The 27,084-nt window shown below is 35.4% G+C and overlaps 1 protein-coding gene across 2 annotated transcripts; it reads left to right on the top strand.

Moving 5' to 3' along the window:
- Window positions 1–12,737: 12,737 nt before the first annotated feature.
- LOC104883053 (hypothetical protein) lies at window positions 12,738–19,704 on the top strand. Of its 2 annotated transcripts, XM_019247262.2 has the most exons (7): window positions 12,738–12,851; window positions 12,958–13,089; window positions 13,345–14,299; window positions 14,401–14,621; window positions 17,875–17,911; window positions 18,558–18,622; window positions 18,759–19,704. In XM_019247262.2, exons 2-7 carry the CDS (start codon window positions 12,989–12,991, stop codon window positions 19,261–19,263), a joined length of 1,884 nt encoding a protein of 627 aa, XP_019102807.2. In that variant the 5' UTR covers window positions 12,738–12,851; window positions 12,958–12,988; the 3' UTR covers window positions 19,264–19,704. The 2 variants fall into 2 exon arrangements, with proteins under 2 accessions (XP_019102807.2, XP_019102806.2); XM_019247261.2 differs by having other exon boundaries at window positions 12,742–13,089.
- Window positions 19,705–27,084: the final 7,380 nt, after the last annotated feature.

The following is a 27,084-nucleotide window of genomic DNA, read 5'->3' as shown; positions in this document are numbered from 1 at the left end:
TGATTATCTTATATATGTAAACTAACCCTTTATACTTAAGTTTATAATATGTAAACTAATCCTTTGTGATTGGTTTCTTATATATGCATGTAGACCATATATAAATGGAGGGAGGAGCTTCAATCCCAAGTGAGGTCTACATTCGACAAAAAAATGGACAAAAGGTTGAAAGATAATCACCACTTGAAAGTAAAGAAGAAGGGTGGTGTATGTCCGACGTGGATTTCTGTGAGCATTCACGAGCAGATAATGAAGAATGCTCAAGATGAGGAGTTCGGAGCCCGATCTGAGAAGGCCAGCAAGAACCGGCGAGGAGGTGACTTGACCAGCGACGTACCTCCTTCTCATTGCCAGGGCTCCCTTTCCTCAGCAGAGCGAGCGCGCCAAGAGATTGGTAAGTGTAACTTGTCTTGAATACATTTAATCCATAAACTTTATTTAATTAATGCGTTTGAACGTGTAGGCCGCATAGCGTGGATGGGTGCTGCGTTCCGCTTTGGACTTGTACATGGACGCACACATGAGGGATGAGTCTGGAAACAAGGTGTCGATCAATGACAAAGTACTGCAAATCAAGGTAATTGAAATAATATTGATAGCTTAATAAAGTGGGACTTTCATGAGGCATTAGAACTTGAAATAGGCGTAGAGGTTGGATTATAGGAACATTAAACTCAAAAAAGGTGAAATGCCATACTTTCACTCATTTTCATTGGCTAAGTGTCTTAAACTTACTTAGAATCATACAACTAAGTAATAGAAAGCTTAAATGAGTATTGTAGTACTTGCATGAGGCATTAGAACTTGAAATAGGCGTAGAGGTTGGATAATAGGAACATTAAACCCAAAAAAGGGCTCGAAATGGCTTACTTTCATCACTCATTTTCGGTGGCTAAGTGTCTTAAACTTTCTTAGAATCATACAACCAAGTAATAGAAAGCTTAAATGAGTTTTGTAGGACTTGCATGAGGTATTAGAACTTGAAATAGGCGTAGAGGTTGGATTATAGGAACATTAAACCAAAAAAAGGGCTCGAAATGACTTACTTTTACTCATTTTCATTGGCTAAGTGTCTTAAACTTGCTTAGAATCATACAACCAAGTAATAAAAAGCTTAAATGAGTATTGTAGGACTTGCATGAGGCATTAGAACTTGAAATACGCGTAGAGGTTGGATTATAGGAACATTAAACCCAAAAAAGGCTCGAAATGGCTTACTTTCACTCATTTTCATTGGCTAAGTCTCTTAAACTTGCTTAGAATCATACAACCAAGTAATAGAAAGCTTAAATGAGTATTGTAGGACTTGCATGAGGCATTAGAACTTGAAATACGCGTAGAGGTTGGATTATAGGAACATTAAACCCAAAAAAGGGCTCGAATAGGCTTACTTTCACTCATTTTCTTTGGGTAACATAGTACAGAACAGACTATTTGCGTCAGATGCGAGGCGCCTATTTGCGTCGGACATGGGTCCGACACCACAGGCCTCGACGCAGATCAGAATACAGGATCTGCGTCGGACAACGGCGCGACGCATTTAATTAGCTATCTGCGTCGGACTCCACCTACCATATGACTCCTCGCCTATGTTATAGAGGCAAGACTCATCTGCGTCGCATGAAGACTAAAATGAGACGCAGAAGACTCATGTGCGTTGCATATAGCACTACATGTGACGCACATGAGGCTTTTTAATCCCAGCAGCCAAGCTCACGTGCGTCGCATGTAGTGCTATGTGCGACGCACATGAGGCTAATCAACCACGCAAAATTCATCCACAACGAGGCTAATTCATCAGCAGCATAATTCACGCCCAATTCATCACAACTTAATAATGAATTCAAATCAGCAATTCAGAAACTAAACTGGAAAAATGTTGAATTTTTAGATTGGATATAAAATGGTATTTTTACAAAACCTAATTACAGAATAATACAAAAATTTCAGAATAATACAAAAATTACAGAAAATGAAAATAAAAAAATTACAGAATAATTCAAAAATTACAGAATAATACAAAAATTGCAGAAAATAAGCAAATCAACAAAAAGGGAAAAAAATTCAATTCCACAGTTACAGAAATTATACAAAAACATAAACTTTTACATCTGATGAGATGCAAACTAAAAAAAGTTAAACCTGACCTTTTCCTTGAATTTCTAGAAATAAAACTAATTACAAAATCATGCCTCTTCATCTTCATCCTATTCAAACTAATTTTTTGCATCAGCCATTTAGCGTCCGTTGGTGGACGCTAATGTTTTTAGTGTCCGATACCGTGTTTTTAGCGTCTGATTTTGGCGGACGGACAGGAGTGATATTCTTGTTGTGTGGATTCCATCTAGGAATGCTTGATCTATTGAAACATCCACCAGTATTTTGGCATAGGACAAAATGTCCTTTTATGATGTAGCCGTGTCAGTTCTTATAGGTTTCCCTACCATTCCAACAAGTTTATGTAAGGTTGTTTGTCCCCAATATTTCAGAGGCAAACCTGGAAGACGAGTCCAAATGGGCACTATCTTAACATCTTCCTCATTTAAATTCATATCAGAAGACCAGTTCTTAATAATGACGGGTTTTCTATCATATAAAATAATCCCAGCACCTATAGTCTTCTCCTTATCTTCAATCATCCGAAATCTGATAATGAAAGCTCCATTTTCCACCATTGCTACTTTCTGAACACTATATTGCCTCTATATACGTCTAATGAACCCCTCAATTGACCTAAAAGGGGGTTTAACTCCTAGAATATAGCAAACCAAAGCTGATTTCCAATATTTTACTTCAGGTTGAATTTGCTATCCGCTGATTTTCACTACATCCTCCTTATTCTGATCACCAGTTCTATTACATAAAATATGAGTCAAATCCAACTCCTCTTCCCTATTATTATGAAAGATTGTCTCCAATTTGGAAGAGTACTAGTTCCAGGGTTACCTGTATGACTTACCAATGGCTGCATCGGAAACGGAGAGGAATGCACTGGAATGGACTGCCATGAATGCTTCACTATCTTGTTGAGACACCGCCGCATCAAATTGAAGCTTCAGATTCCTCTCCATCCTCCGATGTCCAACTCAACTCAGGAACCTCCAACAATTCATTCACATTCTTTCCTTCCTCGCATCTCCTGATTGAGGTTTTCGCACCATTTTCATCGACTGGTCAATCACCTTGTCCTTTTGTTTATTCTTCGCTCCACCATTACCTTTCTTTGACCCTTTTGCCATGGCTTTAGCAAAGTTGAGAATTAAAGCAATGAAACGGCGAAATATTCAAATTCTAGAGAGAAAGAAGAGTTTCTCTCTCTAGACTCTCATTTTTGGTGTATATGTTTTGCAATACTTTTGTTTGTGTATTTTCTTTATGTGTTATAGTGTGTGTATGATTGATATATTGTGGATGTGCTTAATATAGTGTTTTTGTATGGCATATAGTGCATTTATTTGTAATATAGTATGTTTAGTTGATATAGTGTGTTTCTATGATATACTTCTACATTGTATAAAAATATTTTTCATCATTTAACTAACATAGGAATGATATAATGTGTTTATGAAACTCACCTGGTTTCTTTGGTAAGGAACAAAATATTTTTCTGAAAAACTATTTTCCTCTATTTTCAATTTTACATTGTTTGGTTTGCAAAGGAGTAGAGATGGCCATTGGTGCGGGCTGGACGGGCCAGTCCAGTCCATACCCTAGTAGGTCGGGGTGATATTTCACGGTCCAAGACCGGACCCGTGAAATTCACGGTTTGGGCGGGCAGGTCGACGGGCTGAAAAATCTTAACCCACACTGGCCCATTACCGATCTTCGCGGTTCGTGAAGCGTTTCTGACGGTTCGTGGGCCTAGTAGGTTGTTACCAGGTTGGCGGTCTGTCATGATAAATATTTTTTTTTTCAAAATTATTGAATCATTGAAATTATTCCTTATTGTTACATAAATGAAAACCTTTAAAATTAATTAAAATATATATATGATTATTAATATTAAGGAATAATATTATTATTTTTTAATTTGATTGAATTATAATATATGAAATTTTGATTGAAACATATACAATTTGATTAAATATATACAATCACTAGTGGAAAAAACCTTATATGTCACTTAGTAACAAATGTGGTTTTTGTAAAACTGCATCCGAAAATCAACATTAAAAATGGGAGGGAAAGGTGGGAGGACAGTCTGATGCGGTCTTCTTGTGGACCACATCAGATTACAAAAACTGATGCAGTTTTTTTAAAATCTGATGCGGTTTGGTGGACCGCATTAGATTTTCTTACTTTTTTAAAGCTAAACTTTCCTCGCATGGCCCATGTTCCGTGCGTGGCCCAATATGATGCGTTCCTCCCTTATCACTCCCAGCCTCTCCCCTCTCTCATAACCTTCTCTACTAACCCCTCCTCTCTCTCTCTCATAAATCTAAAACTCTTCTCCTCTTCCCCCTCTCACTTTCCAGAGCGACACCCTCTCCTCTCCTCTCACAAACCCTAAAACTCTTCTCTTCTATCCCCTTTCATCAGCTCCCTCTCATCAAAAATTTGTCATTAACAACGTCATTTTCATCATCAACAACCAGATCTTGAGTTACGCCCTCGTTTTCACCGTCGATTTCATCATCCTCTCGTCTCTCCTCTCGTCGCTTACCAAAAATTCGCTCATCAACAACCACCGCCACGAACCATCTTCGATCTCAACGCTCCTCATTCAGTGGCGTTCTCCTTCGTCGCTGTCAACAACCACCACCACGAACCATCGCTAGATTTAGGGTTGGGTTTATTTTTTTGTTTTTAATTTTCTTTTTCGTTCCACTTTCTTATTTCGTTTCTAATTAGGTTAGTTTAAGTTTATAACTTCATTTCTGAATTTTTTTTTCGTTGTTATTTTGAGATTTTTTTCTAGATCTGGGTTTCACTTTATTTTATTCGGTATTTTGTTTGATTTTTTTTTGTTATATTGTTGTATAAGTTTTTGGTCGATTTTTTTCAGTTTTATGTATAATTTCGTTTTATTTAATTTTTTATTTTTATTTGGTTATATTCTTGCGCAATTATGAAGATGGTGCACGTATATCTTGTATAATATATTTTTTTGCTAATTCTACGGAAATGTTCAAATGTATCAATTTTATATATTTTTTCCCTTGGTTTTTGTTACTATGTTTGCTTATGTTTGCACGTAGACATGGAACTGCATACAAAGTATTGTACACAACGCTTTATATGCAGTATTTTTTTAATATTCAAAGTGAAAAAACTGATGCGACCATGTCAAGAACCGCATCAGTTAAGTCAACTAACTAATCCGATTTCGGACCAGATCAGTTAATATGTATAATCTGCAGCGGGCCCATCTGATGCAGACCAAAACCCCATCAGTAAGCCCGATTTCGATCGCATCATATAGAGTTTTTTCCACTAGTGAATTTGATTAAAATACACATAATTTGGTTGAATAATTACTTGGGTTGGGCTGGTCCGGTTTATGGACCGGGTTGGACAGATTTTGTGGACCGGACTGGACTATTTTAGTAGCGGGCTTTCGTGGACTGGGCTCAAAAAAATTGGCCCACGATCCATCCGCCAATTTTACGATTCGAGGCGGGCTGGACCGAGCTTTTGACGGGCCATGAGGTGGGCTAAGCTGGATAGACTGGTTGGCCTGCCCTATTCGCCATCTCTACAAAGGAGTGTAAAATCATTTTCTCTTGCAGTAAAATTGCTCTCCTAAAGATGGAAAACTATTTTCCCTTTAAAATGAAGAGAAAATTGTTTTCCTTTTCCTTATCTCTCTTATACACTCCTCTCACTACCTCCTTACTTTCCTTTCATTTCATTATTTTTGTTACATGGAACCAGACAACGGAAAACTAAATTTAGAATTGTGTTTTTCATTTTATATTATTTTCCATGAAAATCATTTTACATTGAGAATATTTTACGCCCAATCAAACGGAGCCTAGATTCATCAGTTGATAATATATAGCATATTGCTCGCCAACTTGATTTTGGAACTTATCATGAAACAACTCCACATTTTCTACATAAAATTATAATGTTATTATTTTTCTTAATCAAATGAATGTATTGCTTGAGTTCAATGTTGTTACCTTCAAAACTTGGTGTATTATTTAGATCTATTGCCATTGGATCTTGATGTTCAATTTCGATTGAATTTGCGACGTTGTTCATTGTCGATATTATATCTTCATTTCTTTTATTTAAGTCGTTGATTTTACATGCTAAAATACTCTGATTGAGATCTATTTGCTCAATCAAACTCATTTCCGTTAATTTTCCTCGTTGCTCAATTGAATTGGAAATTTTCGAAGAATCAATTTCGAATCAATATTATGCTACAACTATTGAATCAAATAAGAATAATAATTTGATTCTAAAAAGACGTACTTAAAGTTAGGTTTTGTATGAAATTGAGAAATAATTTGAATGAAGAGAGAATAATTTGTAGAAATTTTGAAGAGACAGAGATTTTCGATTTTTAGAGCGAGAGAATCTTCGATTTTCGAAACATTAAAGAGAGAGAGAGAGAGAGATGCCATTTCGGAAAGTAGAAGCCATTATAGTGTGTCTTGAGTCACGTGCGTGGGCCTGGTGCACACTAATTTTACTGTGAATCGGGCCCACGCAAGTCTGATTATAGGGTTTGAGAGGCATGTGAGAATGAAATGGGTCGTGTTTAAATAACATTATCAAGCCCTACTGATCCGGTTCCTCATATGTAGGGGCGGATCTACTTAGTAACAAGGGGTAGCATATGCTACCCCTAAATAAAATAAAATAAAAATTATGTTGTGGACTAAAAAAAAGAAACAGATGTATATAATATCGAGCGATGTATTATTGTATAAATGAGGTTGCTGTAGTGGTAAGAGTATGTTTCTCAGAACGACATAACCTGGAGGTCTCGAGTTCGAGAACTACTTGCCACTTTTTGTTGTTTTTAATTTTCTTTTTTGTCCATTTTCTTTTTTCCTTTTGCCCTTTTTCGTTTTTTTTAAAAATTTTTTATGTGTTCCTAATTTCCCATATTTCCACATTTTACACTTGTAAATTTAAACAATATAATACTTCATATTCATTCCTTTTACCCTTTGTCGTTTTTAATTTTCCTTTTTCTTTAATTTTCCCTATGTCCCTAATTTCCCATCTTCCACAATTACACTTGTAAATTTAAACAATATAATACTTCATATTCAACAAACTCTATTCTAATTATAATTATCTTTCATTATATTATTAATACATCACACTTTCCTAATTTCGAATAGAAAGGTTCAACCTTTTATAAATCACGTATTATAAAGAGAATCTTTTTTGATTTTTTTTATATAGTACCCATATATTTTTCCATTTTCTACACTATATTCTGAATATTTTTTCCTTCTCGAATTGTAGCTTTGAATTTTTTTTATTCTATATTGTACCTCTTTGTTATATCAACTTTAAGTTTTTCATTAGTTTCTTATTTTTAGTTCTTCAAACTTACATTATACGGGAGAGAAAATTCTCCGGCTCGATAGGGATATGACAGAGTAGTAGGATACATAGAGCTTTTACAAGAATATAGTATTATGAACCATATAATAATATAGTGTCGTATTTTTAAAAGGGTTATAAGTGTAGGTTAACGTGAATTATGTTCTATATTATGAACCGTTTTTGGTTAGTTATACTATGCTACCCCTGAGTGAAAATCCTGGCTCCGCCACTACTCATATGGACCACATCAGTTTCATATTACACATTTTTTGCTCCAAAAACCAACATTAACTGAACTGATTTTAAAGGAACTGGATCAGTTTACTTGTAACTGATCCTGTTTTTAGAGAATCGAATTAGTTAACTTCTGTCATTTAAGGTTTTTCCCACTAGTGTTGGGAAAATAATTTTACCCCTAGGTAAACTGGTTATTGGGCGGGACGGATCAGGATCGATGCGAGTCAAAAGCGTCAGGACAATAATGGACGGGTCGAAAACCGGGTAAGAAAAATAATGAACTGAGAAAGACAAAAGTGAATATAATTGAATATGAATTTATACATGTAACTATTCTCATAATATTTAATTTATTTTTCAAAATTTTAAGGATATTTTATCAGTTCTATAATAGGCATGTCTAATAATGACCTTTTCCAATTAAACCCTGTCCAATAAAAGCCTTATAATTTGACCTTCATCCTTTAGCAATTGTGCTACTATGTCTAATAATCAGATTTACTCTTGAGAAAAATGATTTTATACCCCTTTACAAACTAAGGCTTTGTTCTTTTGGACTGAATAAGTCTGAACTAAACTGAACTGAAATGAATAAGTCTGAACTGCACTGGTCTGAACTGAACTGATCTGAATTGATTATTATTAATAATTACAAGTAGAGTAATATTTTTATCATCATTGATAATGAAAATAATTAATAATATTAATGATAATGATAATAATAATAATAATATTAATACTAATACTAATAATATGCATAACAATAATATTCTTATGAGTTGAGTAATATTAATAATAACAAGTAGAATAATAATGATATGAAGTAAAAATATTATTAATATAATATTTTTCTCCAAGATTGTTATTTGCAAGTCAATATATACAAAACGAATAGCATGTTTCATGCCTAATGCTGTATAATAGTAACAATAGCATGCATGACTCCTCATTCTAAGCAACAGAATATTGACTTGCCTAATTTACAAAATACATAACTATATTTACATATATTTGACTACTCCTATAGTTGACATATATTAAAAAAAATATTGCTACAATCAGGGAAGACTTGCTACAATCAGGAAACCTTTATTCAAACAAAAATCCCACTTTTTATTGATGAATTTGGGATTTTACCAGAATATGCTATTATATTGCTTGAAAAGAAGGTAAACTAGTTTCGACAATGTTATTGAGTTACTATCGGGGGCTGGTATTGGTTCATTCATTGCTCCCGCGCCTTCAAAGGCTCAATTGGTTAGTGATGCTCTATAAAATCTCTATTATATAAGGGAAGGGAGGAGCAATGGTGTCCTCTTTTGAAATGCCTATTTTGCCCCCTTCCCTTTCTTAATTACAAAAGGAATGTCAAAATCAAATCGACAATCAAAGAAAACTACCGAAAATTAATTTACAACACTCACTTACAAATCACTTAAAAGAATAAACTTTACAAATCACTCACACAATTGAGAAAATCACGTTATAAAAATCACGCAAATCACTCAAATAATCAGGAAACTTTATTAAAGCTTAAAATTAACATATATACAAACTAAAACCAATAAACCTAGAATGTCAATACATACAAAAAATATTTTCAAAAATTTACTTACAAATCACTATTCTCAAGAACCATTCACAATTACATACTCACAAAAGTTACCTATAAACACAAATCTGAGAAAAACATAAGATTTTCACAGCAATATCACACATTCATCCATCGACAATTTGCGAACTTCCAAAAAGATACATAATTCTTTTAACCTTCAAAATTATTTCACATTAGTTGAAATAAACAATAGCAACTTAGTCGACTGTTGTGTAGTTAAAAAAAAATGGAGATGATAGTAATGACTTCAAAAGGGCTTTTATACAATCATACTTATATTTAATTCATTTTCATATAAAAACAAATTCCGTTTTTTCTAAAAAAAATGCCAATATTAAAACTTTTGCCCAAAACTTTTGCAAAAAATCCATGTTCAAAAATCCATTTTTTGAAAAACAAAACAATATCAAACTTTTTGCGAACTTTTGCAAAAATCCATTTTTAGAAAAAAAACTACATTAATTTGCGAAAAGTAACGATTTTTATTTTTCTAAAACCGATTTCAATATCAAATTGTGTATGAAAAATTTAAAATTTGATTTCAAATATAATTGAAGCTAAAAATGTTAAATTTTAGAAAAGGACAAAATTAAAAATTATGAAAATTTTAAATATCAACGTGTGAAAACAAAATTTAGAAGTTAGACAATGAAGAAAACTTAAATTAGTTTATACTTTCGGTTACAATCTTGGGATCATGGATAGAATTTTACCCTTGCTAATGCCCAAAAAAGGTAGAATTTGTGTTTTAAAAAAATTAGGCACGCATCGCGTGCGTAAATTGCTAGTATGGAAGTGGTTGAGGAGCGAGGCAATGAGTACTTTGTGGATGCTATGAAGTACTTGAGTGATGATAAACTTGTTGATAGTTTCTTAACACTGCAGAATGAGGATCAGAGGTGGTATTTTCTAAAAGGAGGTTTGAACATGGCATATCGCTTTGATTAACTTGTTGGTGGGTGGTTGGTCTTATGCTTGGATGTCTGATTTATTTTTATTTGAACATCGTTTTGTGTGTTTGAATTTGTGTGACTTTGGTGCCAAAATTTGATAAAATATTGTGTGTGTATTTTATACTATAATATAATATGTATGTCATTTGGTTGGATGTGAAACTTATGTTTGAATGTTATATCACATGTAGAATGGATGATCATATTAAACGTGCATCTATGATTGATGCTTTAGAATAATGAAGGAGATCACTTGAACCAAGTGAATCATCGAAATCATCAACAAGGCAACCTAGGAGTAAAATGGGGGAAAGTGGTGCTGAATATATTTAAATGAAAATGCCACGAATTGCAAAGTGCAATTGAGACTTGATAAGGATATTTTTGTACAACTAGTGAACTTAATGCGTGAAAGAAATTTGTTAGTCGATGGCAAATACATAAGTGTAGCCGAGCAAGCTAAGTCGGCATTTGTTTGTACATATTAGCCAAAGGACAATCGTACCGTGATACTGCAGATACATTCAAGCATTCCATATATCTACAATATGCAAGTATTTTAGAGTGGTGTTGGATGCTTTAGTTATATTGTCGTTTGATATCATTAGACCGCATCGTGATCTATCAGAATTGTCTCTTGAAGTAGCAGCTAGCCCACTCTATTGGCCTTATTTCAAGGTAAACATTCAAATAGTATAATCATTGTCAATGTAGATTTTGTAATTTATATGCATATTGCCTTAATAATAGTTACTATAATTATAACAACATTTAATTTTTCAATAAATTTGAACAAGATGCTATTGGAGGTATAGATGGAACCCAGATAAAAGCTTGTATAAGTGATGCTCAGAGTGACCATTTAGAAATCGCATGGGATCTAAAAGCTGGAATGTCATGGCATGTTGTTCTTTTGATAAAATTTTCAAATTTATCCATGTGGGATGGGAAGGAAGTGCTCATGATATGACTGTATGGAAGGATGCTTTAACTAATTCCAAATTCAAGTTTCCACATCCACCACTAGGTAAATGTATATATTTTCCTTCCATAGCTTAACAATCATGGATTCTAATGTGATTGTCGTTGCAATGATAGGAAAATATTATTGGTGGATTCCGAATACCCGAGTACTATTGGGTACACGTCTCCGGTTCGCTTGATTAGATACCACATACCGGAATATAAGAAGAGCCCACCTAAAGGGATGCTAGAACATTTCAACTATCGACATTCATCAATAAGAATGTCCATTGAATGCAAAGAAAAAGGTGGAAAGTGCTTCATAATATGCCATAAATGTCAGAAAAGTATCAGATGTCTATTATTGTTGCTACTTGCACACTTCATCATTTCATAAAAACGCACAAGCTTGGAATACCAATTGTGCAACATGAAGCAAGTGTTTGTGGAAGTGTTGACGTAGGGATGTTTGATGACCATCGAAAAGCTTCCATGTTTGAAAGACGAAAAGCCTTAGCAAGGCTCATTTTGAGAGATATTAAACGGAATGATGCACATGAAGCTGATGGTGAAGATAATAATGAAGATGAGGTGGAAGAAAATGACGAGGTTGCAGATCGTATGGAATAAGATTATTAGGAAATTTAGAATACTCCACTTGTTTCTTTTAATTGCTAAATTTCCCTTAATTTATAAATGTTCTTTTTTTTTAATTGCTACATTGTTTAAACTTATTTATTTGGAGTTATTCCCTCACCAAAAAGTAATACTCCATCCGTTTTCGAAAGTTATTCCTATTTTGACCAATTTCCTTTCACAAAACTATTCAAAATAGGAACAACAAAATAAATCGCAGGGAGTATTACTTTTCTATCTTTCGCTTCTTTCACCAAAAATTACTCTTTTTATCACTTGTCTCGCTCCCTTATTTTATGTTCAATGGGTTAAAAAATACCCTCCAAAAAGCTTAAAAGTGACATTGTCAATAATAATTATAATATAATATAATATAATTATAATATAATAATAATAAAATAACAATAATAATAATAAAAATAGTAATAGTAATAGTAATAGTAATAGTAATAGTAATAGTAATAGTAATAGTAATAGTTATAGTAATAGTATTAGTAGTAATAATAATAATAATAACAATAACAATAACAACAATAATAAGAATATAATAATAATACTAATAATAATAATAATAATAATAATAATAATAATAATCAATAAGTTGTAGTTTGAACTGATCTGATCTGAACTGAACTAATTGGATCTGAACTGAACTGAACTGAATTTCCATTTATTCAGTCCAAAAGAACATAGCCTAAATGATGTAAAATCAAAAATAGATGAAAATAATTTTACAGGAAAATGTTTTACGCTCTGTCAAACGAAGACTAAAATGAAGTTATTATATGTATTTGGCTTTGTTCACAAATTATCCTTAATTGATTTTCAATTTTATAATACTCCTATTAGCCTAACAACATCAAATTCTCTCTCTCTCTCTCTCCTTCTCACCTGGTTCATCGAATCCACCATTGCATCGACCTTCGACCTCTGTCTCTCTCTTTCTTTCTCTTTCCTCCATTTTCGCAAGCACTTTTCTTGAATTAATCAAACCATATTAGCAATTACTAAACTAAGGTATTTGATTTGAATTTACAGCTGAACATATAAAGAGAGGGAGAGAAAAAAAATGTCGAAGAAGAAAACCTTCAGCGGCAGCACCATGACTCTCAAGGACTTTCATGGTGGTTCCATACCTGCCGATATTTCTCTCCCTTCTGCTCCTGGCGTGTATGTCCTCTTTTCTTCTTCTTAATTCTATCAATTTCTACTTAATTTTTTTGTTTTGTTTTTAATTTATCAAAGTACGTTTGATTTCGATGCCCTAAGATCTGAGGTAGCTGGATTTTCTATTGATTTGTTATTCTTCCGTGTTTGATTTGATTGTAATTTGCCTGCAAAAGCAAGTTTTTTGTGTTTTTTTTTGTTTGGGTTGGATCTGGATTTGAAACCCTAGCTTGATAATACTGTGGGAATTATTAACAGGATTGTGAGGCCGACTGATCGACCAGTTTACGATCGTCCAAGTACATGGGGGAACTCAATGGGAGGCCGATCTGAACATCGATTGCGCCCGAGTTCATCGGGTTCGATGAGGAGTTTGGATGAAAATAAGACCCCTTTTCTTACTAGTACTGTTAATATAGGTAGGAATTTTGATGAGGATGAGCGGAAGCCACTTGACGGTGGTGCTTCCGCCCCTCGTAGGACTGTGAATGATGATAGTATTGGAGCTTCCGTTGTTCGTTCTGAGCCACGAGTGGTCGGAGTGGATAGTGGGAAATTGTCTGGGCAGCCGAGTTTGGGGCCCGTGGCGCCTCAAATGGGGGGTGTTAGTGGGAGTTCTTACTCGGCTAGGGTTGTAGAGGGAGGCCATTCGAGTGTGGGTGTGAGTTCTCGGCCGAATGCATGGGGTGCAAGGAAAGAGCCACGTGGTGTGGGCGAGCCGGATGCTTCACCTTGGAGTGGGCAGAGTGCGGTTTCCAAGTTTGCACAAGCGAGTGCACTAGACCAGATTTCTTCAGGGAGATGGCAAACTAAGCCGTTGCAGCAGCAGGTGGATATAGAGGTCATTAAGCCGTTGGATTCCCGTAATAGCTTGTATGGGAGGGAAAATGACCCTTCTGTTGGTGGTGTGAACTTTATGAGTGAAAGGGAATACTATGAGACTACGCTGGTGGGGCATGTGGAAAGGGGTCTTGCAATTGAAGAAGCGGGTCGAGGTGGTTTCAAGGAGATGCCGGGTGTTGAGAGGGTGCATTCTCCAGTGCAGAGTTCTGTATTGTTTACTAACGAGGGTCAACCAGCTTATCCCGATGGAAAATCAGGGGGTCCTGAGTTGCAGCATCCTCCAGAAGTGGGTGAAAGACCTAAATTGAAGCTGCTTCCGAGATCAAAGCCGCTGGATGCCCAGGAGCTGTCTGGCATTGATTATAGGCAGGTATGATTGTCATGCTAGATGATTAAGGATGTTTAGTACTCCATGGTAAATGGTTATGGACTTATGGTATTGCTAATACTCATTTTTCTGTCTCTGTGAAGGGATATCAACCTCCGAATGATACTAATCACTCAGAAGTTGTTAGTATCCTTGGAAATGGAAGTCATGTGAAGCCTATACCAGCTAGTAGTGAAGCACGTCATGGGAATCCTGGGGTAAGTGGCAGTGAATCAGGGCATCGGGTTGTGGAGCGTCCAAAATTAAACTTGAAGCCTCGTTCACAGCCAGTAGATCATTCAGATGGAGGCATCAAAATAGAAAGGTAAGTAGCCGGCTATATTGCTTAACACCACAAGATGCAGTTATTACTACTCCCTTTTATACTTGTTAGTCATTTAATTTGCATACCTGACCTCCGGATGCCCATTACATACAATTCTCTTAGCTCGAAATAGCTCTTTTGGTGGTGACATAGTGAGAAAGTCTAGAATCTTAAACATCTAATGGAGTGTCCTCATGACTTCTTTGTGCTGCTTTATAATTGCTTTTCTGTTCTGATAACTGAGGCCAAAGTCATATTAAGCAGATTATGCAATTGGGTGCAATCATGCTTTGGACAAACAAAGTTTTAAATATGGTGTTATGATATAGGAAGCTTTCATAAGTCCTCGTGATCTGTGTGTTGCTATGTAATCGTTATACATGCCTCCTAAACGATTTAGGAGGTCGTGCTATGTTTGTTACTTTCTTCACTATTGCACCATTTTGGTGAGGTCTGATCGAAATCTCTGTCCTTGCGCTAGCTCTCCCACTGTCCATGCTACATGTTCCTTTATGAGTTTCATTCCATCATTTCTTGCCTCGTGCACAGGCAGTAACTCTTTTACCAAATTTTCTTTTCCCTACTTAGAGCGCGTTCTTTTCACCTTAAAAAAAATTAAGTTTCAGGGTTTAATAAATGCAGATAAGTTCATTTCTTGCCTCGTGCACAGGCAGTAACTCTTTTACCAAATTTTATTTCTACTTAGAGCGCGTTCTCTTTACCTTAAAAAAATTAAGTTTCAAGGTTTAATAAATGCAGATAAGTTCATTTCTTGCCTCGTGCACAGGCAGTAACTCTTTTACCAAATTTTCTTTTCCCTACTTAGAGTGCGTTCTCTTCACCTTAAAAAAATCAAGTTTCAGGGTTTAATAATTGCTTTTCTGTTCTGGTAAATGAGGCCAAAGTCATGTTAAGCAGATTATGCAATTGAATGCAATCATGCTTTGGACAAGCGAAGTTTTAAATATGGTGTTAAGATATAGGAAGCTTTTATAATCGTGATTTTGTGTGTTGCTAGTAATCGTTATACATGCCTCCTAAACGATTTGGAGGTCATGCTATGTTTGTTACTTTCTTCACTATTGCACCATTCTGGTGAGGTCTAATCGAAATCTCTGTCGTTGCGCTAGTAATGCTCTCCCACTGTCCATGCTACATGCTCCTTTATGGCCTTCATCCCATCATTTCTTGCCTCGTGCACAGGCAGTAACTCTTTACCAAATTTCCTTTTCCCTACTTAGAGTGCGCTCTTTTCACCTTAAAAAAAAAATTTAAGTTTCAGGGTTTAATAAATGCAGATAAGTTCAGTAGCTCATATAATTTAAGTTCAGTTAAGTTGAGATAAGTTAAGTTCACTTAACTTGAGATAAGTTCCAACACCTTGAAATAAACTTCAATAAGTTCCAATAAGCTCAGATGAGTTCACATAAGTTCAGATTAGTGTAGGAGAATTCAGGTGAAGAGAATGCACCCTTAGTCATAATTATGAGATAATTCAGCTTTTGTTTAAGTCTCTGTGGTTGTTAAAATAATGCTAAGCTGATTATGTGGAATCTTGGGCAGTGATATATGTTCAATGGCTACTGGCTTGGAATTGACAGTGTTTCAGTATGAATAAATGAGGATAGGATATGGTGGCAGTTAATTTGATGGGAGACCAAAGAGAGGGAATATTATGTCCATGTCCGTGTCCAGAGGAGTTTACTTTCTAGTTTTCTTTAGCTGTGTAATATGGGGTAAGGTGGCTATTTAGTGTCTATGTTTTTTGCTTATTATGGAGTAGCAGGGGTTATGTTAAGATCAGAGCTCCAATGGAAAAAGCCTCTCTATACTTGAAGGGAGAATTGTGTCTTTCCAATCCCTCTTTACCCTATCTTCATGATGTACTTTGATGCATTAGGGTGATGTTGATGTTGAATGGCAATGTAGCAGGCTGACATTGTGATGGTGTTTATCTAGTGATTGTTTCATGGTGAAGCATAGATGTTGTGTTTATGTTGTATTGCCAATCACTGGGAATTTAAAGTGTTAAGCAAAGTGGGTGTGCGGGGTTCACATATTACATTACAGAGAGTCCAATAAGTATCCTATGCTCCCTGAACTTCATTAGACACTAAGCTGTGACGTGGAACTGTCACACGCATTTAGTTATACAATTTTCTTTCTCATTGCCTCGTATATTAAGTCCTGAATTTTTTCTGGGTATAACTAATGGCTACTGGCTTGGAATTGACAGTGTTTCAGTATGAATAAATGAGGATAGAATATGGTGGCAGTTAATCTGATGGGAGACCAAAGATGGAGGGAATATTATGTCCATGTCCAGAGCAGTTTACTTTCTAGTTCTCTTTAGCTGTGTAATATGGGGTAAGGTGGCGATTTAGTTGTTTATGTTTTTTGTTTATTATGGGGTGAAGTCAACATTCTATATTACTCTTGGTTGTGTCTAGTTCAAATTATAATAGGATAGAAAGTTCTTTTAATGCTAATCACTAGTTTCAACATCTAACTGATGGTATGCAAGTAAAGAAAGGGGGGGGGGGGGAGCATGGTGTCAAAACAATGCCGCATCGTATCGTATCATAAAGGTTTTCAGACCTACCGAACCGATACTATCCGCATCGTAAAGGTGTAAAAAAGACTGCGTTTTAGGCGGATTCAAGTAAAATCTCATGGCCTAAGCCGATATTTGGCGGTACAACAACCACATCATTCCCGTTCCCGCATCACTATGACCTTTACCGCTATCGTGATCGAAACCGCATTTTCGAACTATGGGGGGACGAGAATTTAGGTTGGAGTACATATTGTAGTTTCAAATTTAAATCTTTTTTTATCTTATTGAGAGTAATTACATCATGAACATTATCTTATTGAGATTTTTGGGTTCCTTGCTAACTTCCATGCCCCTCCGTACCTCCATAGATTAAGAGGAGAACAAGAATCTTAGAAAAAATTGAAATAAAGAAGAACCTGTTGATTTACTGGTCTGTCATCTCCATTATAATTGTATTGGGGATATGTTGCAATAGTTTAGACTTTAGAGTATGTCGAATTGCTTATTTTTGGCTGCATTTTATGTGATAACTGCTAAGGGCTGCATACTGGTCTATATGGAATGATCTTTTCCTGAAGACCAATATATATTGTTGGATTAATCAAGACGGATTGTTTGTATGTGTTGCTGAAATCTGATATCCTGAGTATTGATGAATCTGGGTTTGAGTTGACTATATGTTTTGTATAAATGCAGGAAGTCACTGTTCGGTGGTGCTCGGCCGCGTGAAATGGTCAGTGTTACAATTTCAGGATTGTCTTGCATGAGTCTATTTTTCTTCTTTTCTTGCTGATTTTCTATCTAATTTGGAGTCTCCTAGGAGTTTACCTGACTAACTTGTGAGCTACGGTCGAAGTGTTCATGCTATCTTAAGATGGCTTTATGGACAAGTATAGGATATGAAGACTGATGGACTGAAGAGTCAAACTGAGACAAGTTATAAGTTATCTTTGTTTAATTTGAATTTTGTGCATTATGAGAGAGAAATTGAGGGCTGGTCATTGGTGAACGTCTTGATGAAAAAACATGGAGTTGAAGGGAAAAGAGACATGCTGTTTACTTATTTCTCTAGGATATGGAAAGGTCCTTTGTCCTCTGATGCTTGGGGAGGGGGACACTTCTTGAAGCAGTAGGGAATATCCGGGTCCTCTGAATGTATGTCTTTTTTTCAGCACTGGCTGGTGGGGAAGTGGGGGGGGGGGGGGGGGATTTATTTCATGATTCTTGCAGGAATAGGATTTATTTCATGATTCTTGCAGGAATATTTCCATGTGGCTTATTTGTTGTAAAGAAATTCTGTTCTGCTTCTGTCTTGCTTGTTACTTCTGCGTAATAATCTGGGATTTATTTTTCTCTTGGTCTCATTTTTCATGGCCCAGGTTTTGAAGGCGCGTGGTGTTGATGATGTTATCACCAGCCATGATCAAGTGCTTAGTCCAAGCCGGTAATGATTTACTCACCCATTAATCTAAACATCAAAATTTGATGTATTTTGTGCCACAAAGCAATATTAATTTACTACAGAGGAGTACTAAAGCTTCTATGCACTTGCTTGTACTAAATTTTGATCTTATGTGAAGGATGAAAAATGATTCCCCCCGCAGTGAATTGGCGCCAGCACCTGCAAATACCTCACGCCAGGGTGAAAAGGTCGATAATCTTTCCATTGATCAGAGGACTGGAAGAGGCCATGAGAAGAGGGATCAACGAGCAGATACTCAGAAAGCTGATACGCAGAGAAAGAATTGGCGTAATGAGAACTGGAGAAGTGGCAGAGACACAGAGAAGCACCAGCAGGAGAGGCAACCTTCACCAGAGACTTGGCGCAAACCGGTTGAGCACCCAAATGCTTCCAATGGTGAAAATTCTGGACTGCGTTTTGGGAAAGCTGTTTCTGCTGTGGACCTTGCCCAAGCCTTTTCGAGATCAGTCTCAGATCCCAAGCCTGTTGATCAATTATCTGGTCAAAGAGGACTTCCTAGTCAAAAGAGTCTTCCTGGTCAAAAGGGACTTCCTGTCCGTTCACAGATGCCTTTTTCAAGGCTTATGGGACCAACGACAAGGCCTCAGATCAATGGTTACTGATTGATTGTAGACATGATAGCTCGAGAGTGGTGAGAAATATCGCTGGATCAGGAGATACAAGTTGCTAGGGAGCATGAGCTTAGAATTTATGCCTGAAATTTGATTGATAATAAGGGGATTTCAGCCGTCTTTGCTTTTTTTATCGATTGCTGAGTCCACTAGAGCAATCTTGTTGCACATTGTTTTCCCTTGTCCAATAGATGATTCTAATATTATGATAGGCAAGGAACTGATGGCGGTTGCTTGGTGTTCGGGAAATCAAATCAGCGAATGCTGTGATATTCTGTCTCATACCCATTTGATATGAATGATATAGGACAATAGGTTAATTGATGTTCATGATTGCTTGGGTTTTGAAGACTTGCCTTTGAGCATGTCTCTGATGTATTTGAATGTACGGAAATCTTATTTCATGGGATTGAACTTGAACTGTTTTAGCCAGTATGTGGGCATTTGATCATCATGTAACCTCCCGTCAAAAAAGAAAACAAAAAGATCGCTATGCAACCTAGATTCAAAGTGCATAACGGAGAAGCTTGCACACTACTTGTGCACCAATCATTAAGCTTTCCCTGCGCAAAATCCTAGAGTAATATTTTACGAGAGTAATCGCAGAGCATAACTGCAACCGTTACATTTATTGAGCTGATTATCGGACAATTATTGACACTGGACACATACACTAAACTGAAAAATCAGTATCAATCTCGATCATTTCATAGCTCCAACTGATAATTCCAACTTTTTTTTTGGAAGATTGGTAATACCAATTGATTATGAGTATTGTTAAATGACGCCTTATTGTTTCTTACTAATAGTTTGTATGTTTGTATAAAAATACGAGGATTTTTCCTTTTCTTTCCCCTTCCATTCCCTCATTCATTCCCCTTCCAACCCCTCCATTCCTCTGCACATCTTCCATTTCCTCTCATTTTTCACTCTCTCTCTCTCTCATCCCTTTCACCGTCTTTCATTTCTTTTATTGAAGGACTACAAAATTTCAAAATTTTCCAACAAGCTCACATATTCCAACGACTTCAAATTTTTTTTACCACATCGTCATATCGAGGGAAAATGTTAATGTAATTAAAGTTTTTCGACTAATAAAAATGTCTTGAAACTAGCACTTCGTAAATTAGACTAAAATTTGTGGAGAATTGACTTGAAAAAGTCAAAAAAAGAGCTCATGCATCTGTTATAAACGCTTGAACTTGTGGTCAGGCACCTAACCACAAGTAGAGACGCCTAAATTAGATGCCCAGCCACAAGTATAGGCACCTAAAATAGGTGCCAACTACAGGTATAGGCGCCTTAAATAGGCGCCAACCATAGGTACATGCGCCTAATAGGCGTCCAACCACAGGTACATACGCCTATTTTAAGCGCCTCTACTTGTAATTGGACGCCTAATTTAGCCGCCTATACCTGTAATTAGGCGCTTGACCACAGGTTCCTGCATTTATAACAGATGCCTAAGCGCTTTTTGGCAATTTCAAGTCATTAGAGTCCGATTTTTTAAATTAAATTACTTAAAAAATCCATTAATACTAATAATGTAACAATGTGGTCGGAAAAGTTGCACATTATATGACCGGAAATGTTGCCGGAGATGTTGTTAGAGGAATAATGGCATGATGATGTCGTTCAACCTCCTTCAATGTGTGAGATGAGAGAATGATCGGAAAATTGGCCGGAGAAGTGGTCGGGGAAGTCCCTAGGTTGAGAGAGTGTGAGGAAGTATGAGAATGAGAGAGTGTGAGGATGTATGAGAGTGGGAGAGTGAGAAATAGTGAGAGAATGTGTATGTGTAAGTATAAATACATAAGAAGTATGTATACAAGACATTAGTAAGAAAAACTAGCAACCTTGATTGGTAATGGTAATATATAATACTAGCTTTTGAAGCATGTGTGAGGCGCTGGTAGTTTTTTTTTTTATGTCGTAGAATTATATTCATATGTTATAATAAATAAAGTAAAGTAAAATAAAATAATCATTTTCTCATTTTTTATTTTATTATATAATTTTCTTTTTCATATTAATTTATATGAGTCGTTTTATGAAATAAAGTATCAATGATTGATATAAAAAATTAACAAAACTATTTTAGTCAGGATTATCAAACTCTTAGGTAATTTATTAAATCAAAACTCTAATTTTCTTTCATAACCATTATTGATCTATTTTATTTATGCCACCCACGTACTCTTTAAGATCTATAATTACAGTAGGTATATACTCTTTAAGATCTAAAATTACAGTGGGTGGCATAAATATTTTAGTCTTGTACCTACTATAATTACCTACTATAAAAAATTAACAGAACTATTTTAGTCTTGTACCTACTATAATTCATATTTTTTAATTATAGTCCTACTCTTGTTATAAATCATATTTTAATTTTTATGATCGTATAATTTATTTAAAAAGATCTTATGTTGAAATATATTTTGAGGAATCTCGAGTGGATTAAAGATAATATATTTTAGATTATATAACTAGCTATACTCAACTTATCAGATATTATATTCTAAGGTTTTTTTTTTATAAATCGAAACTCTAATTTCTCATCATCCAAAAACTTATCAGATAAATGTTCATATGAGAGCCACGCTTATAGTGAGAACCACTCATTTTTCCTTATTGTACGATGATTTTTGCTCATTTCACAATATTTTTTTCATTTTATTTTATTTTATTTTATATTTTTGCTCATTGAGCATTTTTATACTCATTTCGTAATGTATATTTTAAAAATAAAGCTCTATAACGATGAAATTACTCAAGATTCGAAGTGACAAAGATAAAAAAATACAGAAGAAGTACTTCTATGTAGTTAAAATTATATATTATATTAAATTCATACACTTCTTATAACCTTTTTTATTGTTATATGATCCAAAACACAACTTAAAAATAAAAAGTTTATCAGAGTTAACATTCAACCAAAAATTTACACTTTTTATACATTGTTAGCACTCTCTAATGGAATAAAAATAATAAGCTGGACCAAATGTTTAATTATCATCGCCTCTAGTGCACTATTCTTAAAGCTTCTTTTATAAGTATCTAAAATAAAGAATAAACAATACATTATTATTCACCTAAATAAATATATTTTCATAAGTTGTAAAAGTATACGGTTAATGGGTCATATATTGAAGCACATTTTGAGCACTTCCTAATAGTACAAAAATTATAATATTATGAATTACGTGCCAAAAGTCATATACAATTTACATAATACAATAATTTAGGTTGTTTATTAAAAAAAACTCTAATTTACCCTAACAAAACTCATATCTATTTTAGAAGATAAAAATAAAAAGTATTGGCATGACAAGCCTATGTGGCGTTTGGGGTGTCAATATGGGTTATGGGGTGGGTCTAGGTTAGCCCGAGTTGGATGGGATGTGTTTGGCTCAAATCGTACTGGGTCAGACCTTTTCTCGGATAGAGTCATAGTGCCATAAAGAAAATATGTTGAGGTCAGAGAACACACTAGAGCAGAAAGCATTGTCTCAATAAGTCCACTGCATATTCCAATTTTTCTTTCCAACCATCACCACCCAAAGATAACCACTGTAGAATTTAGGAAAAATTGACAATAGAGGTTTGAAGTTTGGGTGAAATTTTTTAAAAGATCTGAACTATTGATTAACCTCTGTAAGTCCCAACTTTAGGGGGTCTTAACTTTTAGCGGGCCTTAGTGACTTAAAACTGACTTAATAGGTCATCACTTGTAAAACTTGCGTCACATCAGAAGGGTTAATTAAGGGAGGGATGTAGGAACTAGGTGAGATTTAAAAAAAATCTTCAGTTTTAAGCTATCGAGGCCCGCTAAAAATTAAGACCCCCTAAAGTTGGGACCTACACAAATTAATCAATAGTTCCGACCTTTTAAAAATTATCACCCAAAGTTCAGACCTCTATTGTCAATTTTTCCTAGAATTTATAGACAAAATCTAGTTGAATTTTCTGCAATGGATATGAAAATATGAAAATCAGTTTTGCAAACATGGAAAGAACAAAATGCCGAGATAAGTAATTAAATGAGCAGTAGAATACACTTTAACCAGCAAGCACTAAGATTTGTCACTTTAGTGAGACCTTTATTATGCACCTTCACCTAATATTATGCAAATGCAGCATACATTTAGGAAGATCCTGAAGTAGAAAGTTCAGGACGTTGTGGATTGTAGATAGTACTTAGAGATTCAGAAAATGAAATAAATATTCTAACTAGTTAGGTGCCCAAGTAACGAGGCATACAAATATCTATGTGAATGATTTCAGTCACTACGTGCAGCAGAGTAGAAAACATCAAGAATTCAGAATTTAACTGCATGATTCATTGTCATATAAAACTTCTATTTCCCTCGACCAACTTATCCGAAGACCAGTTTAAAGAGTTCTCATCATATAGTAGCTATGCTATAAGCCTATACTATGGGTTTCTTTTCCCATGATGATAGCAAAAACTTAAGTTTTTTTTATCCAATCTTAGTTCCTTTAATTAACATGCTAACTTAAGACACGGAAAAACAACAATAATCTCCAATCTAAACAACAGAGCATGAAGCAATTAACCAACAAATTAACAACAGAGCCTAATTAAGTGGCTTATACTATAAATCGATATAATATGACATCAATAATCAATATCCTCAGCAAAGCTTTCACCCAATCAAAATAATTTACAGCATATCACATTCATTTACATATTTTTTAAGTAGATATAAAGTGAAATCAAGAGGAAAATGCAAACAGAGGAATAATAAGAAAGATAAATGTAGAATAGACAATGTAGTACCATTAAATAAAAGTTAAGAACTCGAATCCAAAATCAAAACATAAATCCACAAATGAATAATGATAAAATTCTAAAAACCCAAAACCCTTGTAGCCTAGAATCTCATCATCCTTGGGTATATCAAACAAGTCCTTGGGCTTAGTCTTAATTACGTGCAGCCATCCTTTTTGTATCTCATCCTCGACATTAAAAACTTTTTTTTGCTTGAGAAGAGAAAACAAATGGATCATCATGCAAATTTCGACCAGTGTGCATCAACTTCGAGAAGTTGACAGTAACTCTGCCACTCGGGTATGTTTTAAAACCCCTACAAATGTCAACCCATTCACAACGAAACATTACAACCCTAAATGAACCATAGTAATCAAGTTCAAAAATTTCTTTCAGCTTTCCATAATACTCTTGGCCATCAACTTCAACCATCACTCCAGAATTTTGTGTCTTCCAAAATCGTTCACGACCCACAGTATCAAATTTATATCCATTAATAATGACGCTTTTTATCCTTTTACCGCGATTGCTTAAACCACCGGCCAACACTTTTCTCAACTTTCCTTCTACTGTGCTATCATCTAGGTTATGGATCTATAATTCCAGGTAAAATATTAAGTTAAACTTTGATTGATATATAAAATAATTAAGGCAAGCCAAAATTTTAAAGCATATAACCTGGTTTTGAAACCAATCGAAGAATTCGTTAAGTCTCCATTGATTTTCATTATATTCATTCGCCGCCGCCCCGTCGATGCTCTTGCCGCTTGCATGAAAACCACTTAAGAATTTGGAAAAAAATTATTGTTAAAGTTATAATGGATACATTCACTAAATAACCAATAATGGTACTTATACTAGTAGAAAAATAATGATTTGCGTCCCCTGATTTGCGTCGCACAGAAACGGAAATGACGCAAAAGGGTCATTTGCGTCGCACGCGAAGAAGGGTGCGACACACATCATGTGTAAGTGAGCACCAATATGAGCTATTTGCGTCGCATGTAACATATGTGCGTTGCAAAAACCTAATGTGCGTCGGACCTTCAGGCACATACGACGCAAATCGTCTTCACGGATCTGCGTCGCATGTTAATTTAGCGCGTTGCAAAAGCCTAATTTGCGTCGGACTTCATGACCCGTCCGACGGAGATTCGCGGCCCATAACCCGCGTGTTTTTGGGTTTAAACCTAAAAACTAAAAATTCCTTAACCTAAACATTTCAGCGGCCTCGCGCTTCCTATCACTCTCCTCTCTCTCTCTCCTTCTCCCTCCCTCACTCACTCCATTTCTTTCCTTAACCTAAAAATTCCAGCGGTCGTCATCTCTCTCTTCTCTCTCTTCTCTTCCTCCTTCTCCCTCTCTCACTCCATTTTGTTCGTTCTCACATCAACAATTCCACAGTTCGAAGAGCAACATCCGTGAACAACATTCGTCTGCATCCGTGAACTTGTTCGAAGAACGAACTTCATTTCGTTCGTTTTCACATCAACAATTTTGTCTGCATCCGTGAACTTGTCATTCGAAGGTAACTTGTTCGTTTTCACATCAAGAACATTCGAGAAGCAACAAACTTCACAAGTAGCGATTTCGTTCTTCACACTCCAAAAATAAGGTAAGTTATTTTTTTTTTCTTTTTCTTTTTCTTGTTTTTCGCCTGTCTTAATTGTTTGTAATTTGTCATTTTTTTCAGATCTTGTTTGAAGACCTCGTTTTTTCATTTTCGTGAATTTTTTCGTTTTTCGCTGCATCTTCGTTTTCATTTTTCCAGATGTGTTCGAAGTATAACAACGAGAATGAAGGTGGAAGCTCCAACATTTTTCGCTGCATCTTCGTTTTCATTTTTCCAGATTTGTTTTTATGAATTATTGTAATATATATGTTCTAAATTTTTTGTACGGTATTGTTATTAGTTTTATTTTTCCAGATCTATCTCTACACATTCATTATCATTTTTTAATTGAAGTTTCTATTTGGTTGTGGTGATTTTGAAGTTTCTGTTTGGTTGTGGTGCAGTACCAAAGCATAGCATTCATGCTTTGGTACTGTATTTTTTTTTTTCACATCAGTCATTTGCGTCGCACAAGGCACAAGGTGCGACGCAGATGCTTGATTTGCGTCGCACCCTTTGCTATGTGCGACGCAGATCCCCTTCTATTCGTCCTGTTTTGTGAAGCTGTGGAAGCAATTTGCGTCGCATCGTATACGACGTGCGACGCAAATAGCTCTAAGATCTGCGTCGTTTCAGTATACGACGCAGATCAATTATAGGTCATTTGCGTCGAGACCTGTGCCGTCGGACCCAAGTCCGGCGCAAATAGGGGTCCCAGGTGTGACGCAAATTGACCTTTTTCTACTAGTGTTACTCAAACACTGGTTTCATCTCATCCGAATGAAGTAAAACATAGCGATGTGCTTGCTTTAAACTTTTGTCATCAAGATGCACATTTTCTCTCTTTCCAATTACGCGACAACCTGAGTTGTATAGATAGTTATTGATGTGTGGAACCTCGTCATCATTTCTTTTCGATCTGTTGAACATGGTATCAACACTTTCTAAATATCTCGAGCACAATTTAATTGTCTCCCATAAAAGGAACCTTCAGCTATGGACCCTTCAGGTTGTGCTTTATTGCTAACATGAGATTTCAAAAAGGCCAAGTACCTTAATATATATGAAGATTGTATGGTATGAAAGAGATAAGAGAAGATTTGACGATGGATTTTTATATATAAAAAAAATAACAAATTAAAAGAAAATATGAAATTAGAAATAATGACCTTTCAATAGGATACATCCATCTGTAATGAACAGGTCCGCCGAGTTTAACCTCATCCACTAAATGAATTAGTAGATGAACCATAATTGTGAAAAATGTTAGGAGGAACTCTTTCTCCATCTTACAAAGGGTCAGCACAAGCTTTGACTGAATGGTATCTAACTCTCCTTTATCAATGGTGGTTGAACAAATCTTCTTAAAAAAGTACGACAACTCCTCAAGCAAATCAATAACTTT

Source organism: Beta vulgaris, chromosome 8, assembly GCF_026745355.1.
Source record: "Beta vulgaris subsp. vulgaris cultivar EL10 chromosome 8, EL10.2, whole genome shotgun sequence".
Classification (NCBI taxonomy): domain Eukaryota; kingdom Viridiplantae; phylum Streptophyta; class Magnoliopsida; order Caryophyllales; family Amaranthaceae; genus Beta; species Beta vulgaris.
This window is presented reverse-complemented; position numbering and strand designations above follow the sequence as displayed.

Bases quoted from the DNA above. Each gene is read 5' to 3' on its own strand.
- LOC104883053 (XM_019247262.2), top strand. From the start codon at position 12,989: ATGTCGAAGAAGAAAACCTTCAGCGGCAGCACCATGACTCTCAAGGAC. The intron at 14,300-14,400 runs GTATGATTGTCA...GTCTCTGTGAAG, and splicing joins CTGGCATTGATTATAGGCAG to GGATATCAACCTCCGAATGA. The intron at 17,912-18,557 runs GTCAGTGTTACA...TTCATGGCCCAG, and splicing joins GTGCTCGGCCGCGTGAAATG to GTTTTGAAGGCGCGTGGTGT.